Raw genomic sequence first — 12,131 nt, 5'->3', positions numbered from 1 at the left:
TCTCTCTGTATTGCTCTGTCTGTTCGCTGACTTCTCTCATTGACTCACTCCTCCGTGCTTCAGCTGGCTGACTGAGTGCGCTGACACTGGGACCACTACCTGCTGTCTGGGGATTAAGCAGGCTATGAATACCCGGAGTCGAATTTGTTGTTTTGGCTGCCAGTGAATGTTGGATCCCCACAGAGCAGAAGCCGGAACATAAATCCTTGTGGCCGGGACACGGGGAGCGCCTCTGGACTAAGACAAGACAGAGGCAGGGAGAAAGGGACTGGATGCTTGATGAAGCGAGGAACAGAGAGACGACAAACCGGAGGGGAAACAGAAGAGACAGGACAAGTTCTTTGCTGACAGGCAACAGCAGAAGAGAGAAAATCAGCCCAAGTCTTACTACGATCAGGACCCAATGAGAACCATCTCCTCTCGTTAGTAGGCTGGGATTTTTCTGTCAGGGTGCTGACATGGGGGGAGAAAGCCTTACAAATCTCAGCCTCCAGCTTCTTGGTTGATTTCTGATCGTGCAGGTTTTTCTCTTCTTTCTGTGAGTTGTTCATTCAGAGTGTCTCTGTATTTTCCTGCTCATCCGTGGCTGCTTGGGGGAGGACACAGGTCGGCACTGTTGGGTGTAGAGGGGATTGTGATCGTCCTCCTCTCCCAACTTTTTCCCATCTTCGCCACTTCTGCTGACCTGCTTTCGGTCCCGGCACACCAGCAGCGTGCGGGGGCAGTTGCTTACCCACTCCATGAGAGTGGCCGGGAATGAAGGTTATTGAACTGAGGAGGCGTGGCAGGCACACAGGAGAGAAGGGGAGGGAACCCAAACCATTTCTGTGATCCCAGGAGCATATGGTTTAGCGAGAGGCAGCCAGCTGCTTTCCAGCCATCCGGCTGATCACGCTGCAGAAGACACAAGTTGCTCTGGTGACGGTGTCAGGTTTGGACAGATCTTGCGCGCCGTGGTCGTGTATCTGCTCAGCGTGGCAGGAACTCCCCGAACCATCCGTTCAAGAAGTCAGTCCTCCGGATGCAAAGAAGCAGTTGTGTTGACTGAGAGGAGCGCCACGCAAATCATCGCTGAGGAGAGCAGACAAGCATTGTTGCCCCCAAAAGGCAGCAGCCACAGGGAGGCTAGAAAAGATGCTCAGAAATCAGTTCGTAGGGAAATAATTGTGACACCACATGTTGTTGGTGAGCACCAGACCTTGGCTTGTTTTCAAAAGGCTTTTGACAAAGAGAGGGAGTTCTCGAGGAGCCGGCTCTGTCAGACCCCTTCCACCTCCGTCTAATTACCAGTCAGGGTCACTGGGAAGAACTGAGAAGATTCCTTCTGTGGATTTACCGTCAGTCTCCTGTGGAAGTTTTCGTTGTGGATATCTGACAATCCTAAAATACCCACGTCCCAATGGCCACATTTCTAGCTCAGAAGCATCTCACACACATGAATGCCAAGAGCGCCTTTACACCCATTTACTAACACATTACCAACACCCACTTAAATCCACACACATATTTGCACTGTAAGTATAACACACTTCACAGAATACGCACACTTATTCACACATTGAAAGCCCATCAGTTTGTCTCTTTCCCAGCAGACACAGCTCAATGGAGGTTGCATGGACAGGTGGGGGGCTGTAGGAGCTCATCGACCCCGTCCCCCTGTCTGTCCTCGTTTCTCAAATGGATGTTATCATCTCTAAAAATGTGTTACTTGGAAACCGCTGAAAGCTTGCCGCTGCCATTCTCATCCAGAAACATTCACCGGGTCCCCGCCGCGGTGCTCAGCTGGAACCACAGCTGAGACACGGACCATTACGGGTTTTCCTTTGCTTTGTATCTTCTCTTCATCTTCATCCCCTGTCCTTACCCCACCGCCATCATTTTTTCCAACGGGTCTTTGGGCACCCCTCGTCGCCCCGCTCGCCCCGTCATCTCCTCCACCCTGGAGGGGAGGGGGTCATTGGAGTGGAGCATGAGCGGGTGCCACTATCCCTCGCCGACTCTGCCGGAGCGGGATCGTAGGTACCAGCACAAGGTGTCCTTGGTGGTGCGCTACTTTATGATCCCCTGCAACATCTGTTTGATCCTGCTGGCCACATCGACGCTGGGCTTCGCCGTGCTCCTGTTCCTCAACAACTGTACGTTGGTTCAAAACACTCAACTTCACTGGTGTTCTCAACTGTTGTCGTCTCAAGTGCATTTTTGCGATACCTAAATGCATGGCTCACTGTTTGTGAATTGACACCCAGCCCTCCCCATAAACCCCAGTTTAAAGCATTAGCGCTGCCTTTCAGTCAAAGTTTAGCTTGACAGAAAAGGTTTAGCACCAAACATAAAACATATAGCTTGCATTAAATGTCCTTTTCGTTTTAACCTCACCTCTCTTAACAGCCTTATCTGCACTTGAGTAGGGACATCAAGACAGCTAAAGTCACAGCCACCCCCATTTCAGGCTTTGTCTGCAGGCTTTACAACTTTTAAAACACACTGGAGCACAGTGACATTGGAAACATCTGTAAAGTCAGACATAATTAGCGAAGAGAAATCTGTATAAATAGACATGTCTATTTGCATATAGAGCTGGGAAGTAAGATCCAATCACAAGTTGTGACATTAGACGTATTCAGAGCCTGATTTAGAGCCAAGTGTTAAAATTGTGGAAACTGTAACTCTATCCACTTGTGATTGGATCTCTCACAGCTGGTGTTAAAATCAGGTCTGAACATAGCCTGTGTTTGTCAAGAAGAATCTGTTTTGATACCTGTTTTTCATATTTAAAATCTAGAGACCTATATCATGTACCTATACAGATCTTTTACCCAATTATAGTCATGACTGGTTTAGCCTCAAATAACCATTGTTCTCCATACAACTGAAATTCAACAGTCCGCTGTAAACACTGTGCAACCTTCTCTTTTCTTTACATCACCAACAGCACGCTTGCCTGGGGCTTCCCCAGTCTACAATAACACTGAACTCTTAACTTGCCAAGGTGGGCTTTGATTTATGCAGGACCTGTGCAACATAATAATTTGCAAATTGTAAAAAATAAGTAAAATAAGCACTGTCATTTTCATGATGCCAAATGTCAGGTTGAAGTGGTTTTCACATCGAAGGGAGAGACTCTGATCATTCTCGTCAGGCATGGCTGTTTTTGAACGTCTTCCCTTTTCCTGAGTCTTTCTCTTGTAGTCAGTTATCAGCCTGTTGATGTGTTTGAGTCCTCAGCGCTTTGAAGATGCCACGGCATCACATTTCTTTGTTTATGTCAGTGCGCTTCAGTCACTTATGCGTTTGTATCTTTCCTTCATATTTATCAGTTTGTCCTCATTTTAATTGGTGGGTGTGCTTGACCAGCAGCACAACGGTTCATTTGTAGTCCCGTCATGTAACTGAATCAATTTCTGCCACAGATGTAATACAAACTCAGTTAAAGCAATTTTCTCCACTCAGAGGGCTGAGAGAAAAGAAATGCGTGCTGGCGAAATTGATGAAGTAAAAGGAGTCTGTTATTCTGCCTAGTGCCCTCGCCATGTGGCCACAAGGACAGCTGGAGGGGGATAGTGATAGTGCTGGTAGTGGTGACGTGTGTGTGTGTGTTTGTGTGTGTGTGTGTGTGTGTTTGTGTGTTTGTGTGCGCTTGGAGGAGGGGTGTTAGTGGAGTCAAGCAACCTCAGATTTGCAATTTCAGTTTTCACCATATGGGGTGAAGAGCTTCCGCCCTGCTCACATACGCACATCACACACACACACGCACACTGCGTGTAACACCCTCAGACCTCTGCCAATGGAGCCCACACGTAGAAACAGACTCACTTTATCATTCAGTTCAACTATACATCAAGCAAACCAAAGGGGAAGGTAGCACACTGACAAAGACACACACACACGTCTTTGTGCACAATGCTAAATGTCAAAGTGAAACACATATTGATTTGCTGAAGATATAGGGTGAACGATGGCTACGTTGTGACATTCACACAGGAACGGGAACTCACACAGGCTTCTCCAGGTGCAGGGGGAGATGGGAAACCCTGATATGTTGATGTAAAGACCTTATCTTGTCCTTTCGTTGTGGAAATGTGATGAAATCATTTCGTTTCGCCGATGCCTCGGCTCACTCTGTGCGCCACCTTCTCTGTCTGCACGCCTGTATCTGTTCCTGTTTGTTTGCGGCTCTTAAGACATGCTTACAATTGTGCGACAGGAAGTGCAGCCCCTCTGCACGTCTGCTCCACAACCCCCCCAAGATGGAAATCAGTTACCACCAAGACTGACTGGGAGAAAGCCTCAGCAGACACTTCATTATTCACATGTATCACCAGGCTCACCTCTCCTCTCCCCTCTCCTCATTTTTCTCCTCCCTCGCTCTCTCGTCCTCCCCTGAAGCCTGGCTGTTGACAAGCAATTTTAAGTGAGCCTAAATTTAAAACTCAGCTGTGTCTCGGGACGCCGACGGGTATAGCAGACGTCCCGGGAAAGGCTTCGGCACTTTGGTTGATGGGGTCCCAGAAAAATGTGTTAGCGGCGTAATTGATGTGATGTGTGTCATCTTCCTCATTATCTCTCACAATGCCAAGACATTGGAAAGACGGCCCGGGTGGCTGCACATCCATTCTGAATGTGTGTGTTGGTGTTTTTTGTTCAAACGCAGGCAGCTCTGACAACTCAGAGCTGCCTCCGCCTAGTGAGTCCGACAGCCTAGGTGACTGTGAGTGTGCAGATGGTGGTTCAGTTGGGTTTGTGTTCAGTACTGTGGTGCTCTGGTAAACTGTGACCAGTCCAACATGATGGTGTTAGTGAAAGGCTGCTCATTCAAGCTGTTTTCAGACTTGAAATCCAGAGAGTTCACCCGCAGTTTGCGTTTTCACACTTGCACAGGACAGCAAGAGGTTTTCTGCACATGACGCGTTCACAAAAGCAACAAATCATCCGCTTTAGTCAAAAGAGAGGCGCAGCAGCCGGATGCAGCAGACAGAGGCAGGAAGTTACAAAGAAGCGTCATCAAACCCCCCCACCCCCCAGTATGTCTATGTGTCTGTATGCTGTAGAACTACCGAGGTCACCAAGAGGCTGATCCTCCTCATTGTTTACTGTTGAAGTGATGAAATGATTTGTTGTTTAATCAATCAGCAAATCATCCGAAAATTCACAAATTGAATTTTACAGGAACATAAAACTTTCTTAAATAAAATGACGGTTTGCTGTCTGTCTCTGCTTCATATTGTAAAATAAATATTTGTGGGTTTCATATTGTTTTTCTGACAATGTAAGTAATAAGAAGCCGTCCCCGCAGGCTGTAGGAAATTGCTTTTTCGTTGTTTTCATTTTGAGACATTTTTTGGAGCCTTAACTGTTATATTCCAAAAAATAAACCCTCAATTAACCAAGATAACAAATTATTATGAAAGATAAGATAATTTTTTTGCTTTGCTTGTACATTTTGTCCCGGCAAAACAAAACCTAAAACAAAGTTAATGTTCTTCGTCCACCTTCATTACGTTCATCGATTCATGTTTATTGCCTGGTTAAGTTTGTCTCCATTTTCAACCATTAAATACCAAGTTTAAGACCTGCAGGGTACTCAGTGTTCCTGAGAGTTGGCTCCACACTCAGTCATTTGACACTGCAGGTCTCGTCTCATAGTTCCCACAATCCTACAAAGCCTTATGTCATCGTCTGCTGGGTGTTGACCAGGAGAGAAAGCATGATGTCATTTGATATATTAGAGGAAACGAGTTGTGATTCATTCTGCACATGGCTGCTGGGGGTTGGCGGCTGGGCAGTCATTTCCATTGACTGTTTGTCATCACTGATATTTCAACTCCCCTCTCACACTTTTCAAGCCAAAATAAAAACCCCAGTGTTCTCAATTCTCATGTGTTATAATAACAAGAGTCCAGCAGTGTGGTTTGAGACGAGACCATAGAAACAATGAATGTCACAACAATGATGAGACTGCTATCACCGACATGTGGCCCTGTCGATTAGCTCAGCTGGGTTCCTCCGGGGGCCCAGTCACAGCATTAGAATGTGTCAGATAGAAAAGTCGGGCATGGGTCTTTTCTTTTTTTTTATAGCAACTCAATTACACTGCCTTCAGCCCAGGGGAGCCTCTGAATCCCCCCAAAACTAAAAACCTATTTCTCTCTCTCTTATCTCTTTCAGACAAACCTCCTCACTTCACACCGGCCCAGCCTCCTGATGGTAAGTCCTCTATGATTCCTCTCTGCTGGCCTTCCCTGACCACCGGTGTTTAGGGTGGGGGGGGGGGGGGGGGGGGGGGGGGGGGGGTGGGTGCCTGCAAATAATGACCTCAGACGGTCATCACTTCCTTTGAAGTGGGCAAGCGACTGTGAGCGCTGCCAGGTTTGGCTGCTCCCGCTTGTTGTTGCCACGCCGGTTGGTATGGCGGGCACGCGGCCAGGTCTGCTCAGGGCTTTGATGTGAGAAAGATCTTTTGATAACTTGATTTGATCTGCTCCTCGCAGCCAATCGGGCTGATGTTCAATACCTGTGACCGTGGCAGCATTCACATCCGCCTTGATGGGGTCTAATAGGATAATATCCCCCCTGTCCCAGAGTGTTCTACGTTACTTTATCCTGGTGAGGGTTTGTAGGCTCAAAGCAACACCGTTGTTATCACTTGTGCTTTCCTCAACCCCCACACACACAGACGCACACAAACACACAGACGCACACGCACACACACACTATATAAATCGTTGCAATTGGCGCTGTATTGTTTCAGCCGTTTTCTGATCCAGTAACATCCGCCGTTAATTATAGAAAGTAGCAATTTATTTCCAAAACGGTGGAGCTCGGCAAGTTTTAATTGGAGGAAAACAGCTGGTTTTCAGGCTGCTGTCATGAATATTCATCAGCAGCATCATAGTGAGTGTCACAGAATCTGGCGTCGTATTTCTTTACTGCGCTGACGGGGACGGGCTCCGACTAGTTCTGAAGGTGTTGTATCATCCGGCTCGTGCGGATTTTCACAAAGCCAGAGGTTTGTTGGGAGAAAACACGAGGAGAGAATGTTTCTAATGATGCGAGCTGTCCAGCTGATGCCGGGGACAAAAGGCCACAGTGGGGGCTTGCTGAGTCTGTGGCATGTAATTGCTCTATGGGCTTGTTTGGGGAATCGGATTTACCAAAAATGTCATCCAAAAAAAGAATGGATCAAATTAGAGGCGGTTTATTATGAAGGCGATTGTCTGTCCACATCGGGACAATAGGCTCTTTGCCGTCTGTGTCGAATGGCTCTCAAGTTTGACTTCGATAAATAAATAATTGCTTTTCATTGGAGCATTTTTTTAACTTGGCCTCACCTCGACACATCAGGAGTCAAATTTTGTCCCTTTTGTGCCTCATATCACGACACCGCTGCAGATTCAATAGCAGCAATAGCCGTTTGTTTTTGTTCTAATGACAGATGAAATTGATTTGACAAATCATTACATCTCACTGAGAGGTCTCTATTTGTCTGTTTTTGAAGCAAATGTTGCCATAAATTTTGGCTCTCCACAGGGAAAATGAGAAACAGTATGCAGGCAGTGAAGCGGCTCACTTCTGTCCTCCATCGAATTTTCCTCTACAATGGAAATAACGCCCTGCTTATCGATCGAGCCACTCATTTCCCAAGTATTCAACTTTTTTTTTGTTCTGTCTTAGGGGCACAGTTTGTTTCTGCACTAGTCAACCGTTTAAAAGCCGCTGCTAGCCCTTAATTACATTTGCAATAGTTCTGTAGGCTTTCCATCAGCAGCCATTGCTGTTTTAATATGCCAAGCAAAACAAAAAGCAAAGTCTCCAATCAGTGGGTAAGCCTGCCCTGTGGGACGCAGTTTCTCTGGGTCATTTAACGCTGGAGAGATTAGTGAGACAATTAGAGTTGGCCCAAATACGACAGTAGGCCACTTGCTGGAGATGTATGGTTTTAGAAGCGGTGGAGGCGAGCAGAGGGCTGGTGTAGCTCTGCTATTAGTCAAATCTGCTCCAAAGAGCACATGGCTTTTTTTTTTTTCCTTTTTACTGAACTTGTCCTCAGTGCCAAGGACGCTCCACTCTCCAGTACTTAATTACAGGAAATCACAGACAAGATACCAAGGACTCTGCATTTTTAAACAGCCCCAGTTTGTCTCTGTACTGCGTTTGATGAGACGTCCTTATTAGCACGAGGAGATTCTGCAGAAAGCTAAAAAAGAAATTTGTTCCCCACATTAGAGCGAAAGAATCTTGGGACTTGCTGGGAAAAATGGCAGTTCCGGCACAACATGAGCAAAGCTCTCAGAAGATATTTATGGTGCGCGCCACCCGCAAATAGCTTACGAATCCACCTCACTGAACAGCCTATAATCACCAGTCAAAAAAAGTGACAAAAGTCACAAAGAGGCCTTTAATCAGGCTCTTCTTCTGAAAGCTCAAAGCGGCGGTTGCTCGGCTCAGGCCGCACTCATTATTGCCTGACGTCTCCTGATAATAAGACAGTTGTTGCGTGTTTGGCTGACGCGACAAAGCTCAGAGAATTTGCAGCAAGGGGGATTAATGTTGGACTTTTGAGGAAATGCTTCATATATGAGGCTCTTGGCTCCCCCAGTTGTCAGTGTCTACATTCAGTGAAAACACTACATGTTTGTCCACCTAAGGACATAGGAAGGAGGGTGTGATAATATTTGATAGAGATTAGATTATCAGATACAAGTTTTTTCATGGCATGTATTTTAGCAGAGATTTAAGAGGAGTTATTACGAAAGACATTTATGTTATGTGATTTATAGCTAATCTAGTCGTAACTGAACAAGGACAAACAAGAGAATCACCTCTTGAAATCTGTTTCAAGGTCTCCGGGCTGAGAGGAAAATCAGGTGCAGATGAGTCCTGGGAGGTTTTCGTCATTTCATCATATTACAACCTTAGATGACAAAACACAGGTCAGACGAGAACCAAAATAGGCCAGAGACTCAAAAGCAAGAGAGCGTAATAGAGGAGCGGAGCGTCAGGCGCTTCGGAGGTCTCCTGTGACTGGAGCCGCCTCTCGCACAACCTGCCTGGCAGGAGCCCATTCGCTCTGAATCCTTCAATTTGGCGTCTGTCACTGACAGCGTTCCCGAGAGGATGCTCCTCGCTGACAGACAGCGTAAACTCCTGGACTGTAATGTGATTTGATCAAAGATGGTGGAAAACATTAAAAAAAAAAGTGCCAGCGGGCTCACTTACACTTTGAGAGCAGTACCACTTCCTAAAGAACTGACACAACTCTTTGTCAGCTCTGGGAGAACACAGTTAATGCTCCACACCCATAACCCCCTCAGAAGGGGGGAATAACACACACACACACACACACACACACACACACATATGCGCAACCCTCATGTAATTTATTCGGCCAGAGCCTTTCCCTGTGTTCTTGACAGTAAGCCTGACTCTGAGAGAGGCAGAATTAATTATTACTCCTCGGCCTTATCTTAATTAAATCTTTTCACATCATAGATTTCACACAACAGAGGCAAAGTATCTACCTCATCTCTAAGCCGGGGCGGGGGTACGGGCTGAGAATGTCTCGCATCAAGATATCAAAGGTACACTGTAAAGTTGCCTCTCCACGATTGCGATTTCACACAAGAGTTGTCATGTCCGGCTGTTAACCGAGAGCAGCTTGTTATCCCACCATTGTGCAGGCTGGTGGGGGAAAGCAGAGCGGGCAGCCTTGACTTAATCAGAGGAAAGTTTGTTGCCCTTTTAAAGTACACAGAGCTCTCAAAGTGCACGGCTGGACTCTGTATCCATACTGCTCGCCTCGCGTCTGTGGACTCAGCCGATGCTTCTGTGAGCATCTGTAGAACTCAGTAAGGAGGGGGGTTTTCATGGAGGAAGGTCAAAGGCAAAGTCATCGTCCCCTCACCTTCCACATCCAACCGTCCATCTTTGACGGCGCTCCCATTAAGGCTCGCCCCATCTCACCAAGCTCACTCAGTATCGATCTGCCAGGATGGGTCCGAGGCGGTCGTCCGAGGAGACAAAAACAAAAATATTAGCCCTAGAGGAGAGAAGCGAGTGGGCAGGAGCTGTAAAGTGCAGCACTATTTGCTTTTGATTCCCTGTGACACAGAGTAATTGTTTTCACGGTTAGAGATGCCTGCTTTGTTTTGAGAGGGTCCCCCTGGCTGCGGCGCAACCCCCGCCGGCCGCTGCTGCAGGTTATTCCAGGACCTTGGACCGTGTAAGGATCCGCAGTCGTTTGATGTGGTGGACGGACGGCACGCTGAGCTATCGGTGGCTGGGATCAAGAGGCTGTCAGCCCCCCCCCCCCCCGATATCTACGTCCGACTTCTTGGCACTAGGCCTCTCCGCTATATAGAAACCCTTACTGATCTGCACAGTTGCCCTCCACATATCAGCTTCCATTCAGCTTTATGAGTGTCAGAGATTTAAAGCAAGAGCGGAGCAAGATATTTAATAAGAAACAACCCTAACAGTGAAATAGGAAATATAATTTCCACATGTCCAGCCCCTGAAACTGAATAGAAGATATGTCTTTAGCAGGGTAAACAAACCTCTGCAGACAGTATTAAACCATGGGTTATCGAGTCTCTCATCACTCAGCATGACAGTTCCGAGAGCTGGTTGAAAGCCCACCTGTTCTCATCTCTTTGTCATGTAATGGATGTAATTATCATGCACAACGGCCTACCGTCTTTTTAAACAAGCGCTCCATGTTCTGTGCACGGTGACGGCAGGGTAGCCATCCGGCACCGGTGCAAGGCTGCGTCATCTTTCCTTCTCACTAACACAACAGCGAGTTGCTTCAGAGGTCGTTCCGCTTTAAGCTGTGATGGGCAGACGATCCTTTCATTCTTGGGAGGCGCAGTCAGAAAAACAACAACACCGGGAAGTGTGCCCGGTGCAGAGAGTTTCATTGTCAGGTTGTTAATTAGAGGCAAATAAGTGGCACGCCGTGTCAGTGTGTAGCTGTAAAATATTATGTTGTGATATCCTGCTATTAGACAAGTCCTGCATCCCAGCCGGTGTTTGCCTTATTGAGAAACGCAAGTTAATGGAGCATTGGGCTTTGTACTGTCACCCCACTCACACTGATCCTGAACATGTCTCCGTTTTCTGCAGTAGTGACGGCTTCTGTTGGAGTCAAGCATCTGTAGTTCAGTGCTCCCTTGCTCTCTTGCCCTGGGAAACGCACACGCACATGCACACGTGCGCAGATACGGGCATTACATTACATTACATTTCATTTAGCTGACGCTTTTATCCAAAGCGACTTACAATAAGTGCATTCAAACTCGAGGGTACATACCAAGGATGACAAGAATCAAGAAAGTACAATTTCTTCAAATAAAGCAAAACTACAAAGTGCTATAAGTAAGTGCCATTTAAGTGCTACTTAATTGTTAGTTTCAAAAAGGGCATGGAAAAAAGTTGATAAAAACGATGCAAGGGGCTCTGTAAAGTGTGTGTGTGTGTGTGTGTGTGTGTGTGTGTGTGTGTGTATGTGTGTGTGTGTGTGTGTGTGTGTGTGTGTGTCCATGCACACATCCTGAGGTTCAGCTGCAATCTTTAATCAATGTTTCTGGCTAAGTGAAGAAAAACAAGAGGTAAGGGGTGAAATGTTCAAGAGACACTAAATGTGTGTGTGTGTGTGTGTGTTTGTTTGAGTGTGTGTGTGTGCTTGTTTTTGTTGCCTCTTTTGGACTTTTCCCAGCACAAACACTGACCTTATCAGGACCAGTGTAACTCATGGGGTTCACAGTGCAGTCCTAATGGGGCAAACAGTCGTGTCTGAGCTGCTGGTTAGGGTTTGGGGTAAGATGGGACTTGTGGGAAGGTTTAGGTTAGAGTCAGCCATGAACTGGTCGAGGTTAAGCTTTGGGATAAGGTTACGGTTTGGCAGTTAATGTGAAGTCCTACTGAGGTTAGCTGCACACACACACACACACACATACACACCCTCTATATGGCTTGAAAATGCCTTTGCGGAGTGTAACACTTGCCTCTGTCCAATTGTCGATTCATGAGAGATGCAATTAGTGTGTTTGCTTGAATGTCTGTAAAAGTACATTTATGAGAGGTTGTCATGGCAACCAGATGTGGAACTAGTTGTGGCCCCGTCCAATGAAGTC

At 46.7% G+C, this 12,131-nt stretch overlaps 1 protein-coding gene across 4 annotated transcripts in view; it reads left to right on the top strand.

Moving 5' to 3' along the window:
- agrn (agrin) overlaps positions 1 to 12,131 on the top strand; it is a 242,876-nt gene that overhangs the window by 85,459 nt on the left and 145,286 nt on the right. For 2 of the 4 annotated variants that reach the window (XM_062391981.1, XM_062391980.1), the window contains exon 3: positions 6,166 to 6,204. In XM_062391981.1, the coding sequence (XP_062247965.1) occupies positions 6,166 to 6,204 (39 nt within the window). Of the gene's footprint in view, positions 1 to 35; positions 2,136 to 6,165; positions 6,205 to 12,131 lie in introns of those variants that run through there. The other 2 variants (XM_062391982.1, XM_062391983.1) reach the window with 2 other exon arrangements.

Source organism: Platichthys flesus, chromosome 7, assembly GCF_949316205.1.
Source record: "Platichthys flesus chromosome 7, fPlaFle2.1, whole genome shotgun sequence".
Classification (NCBI taxonomy): domain Eukaryota; kingdom Metazoa; phylum Chordata; class Actinopteri; order Pleuronectiformes; family Pleuronectidae; genus Platichthys; species Platichthys flesus.
Note: the sequence above shows the minus strand (reverse complement) of the source record. Positions and strands in the feature narration are given on the sequence as shown.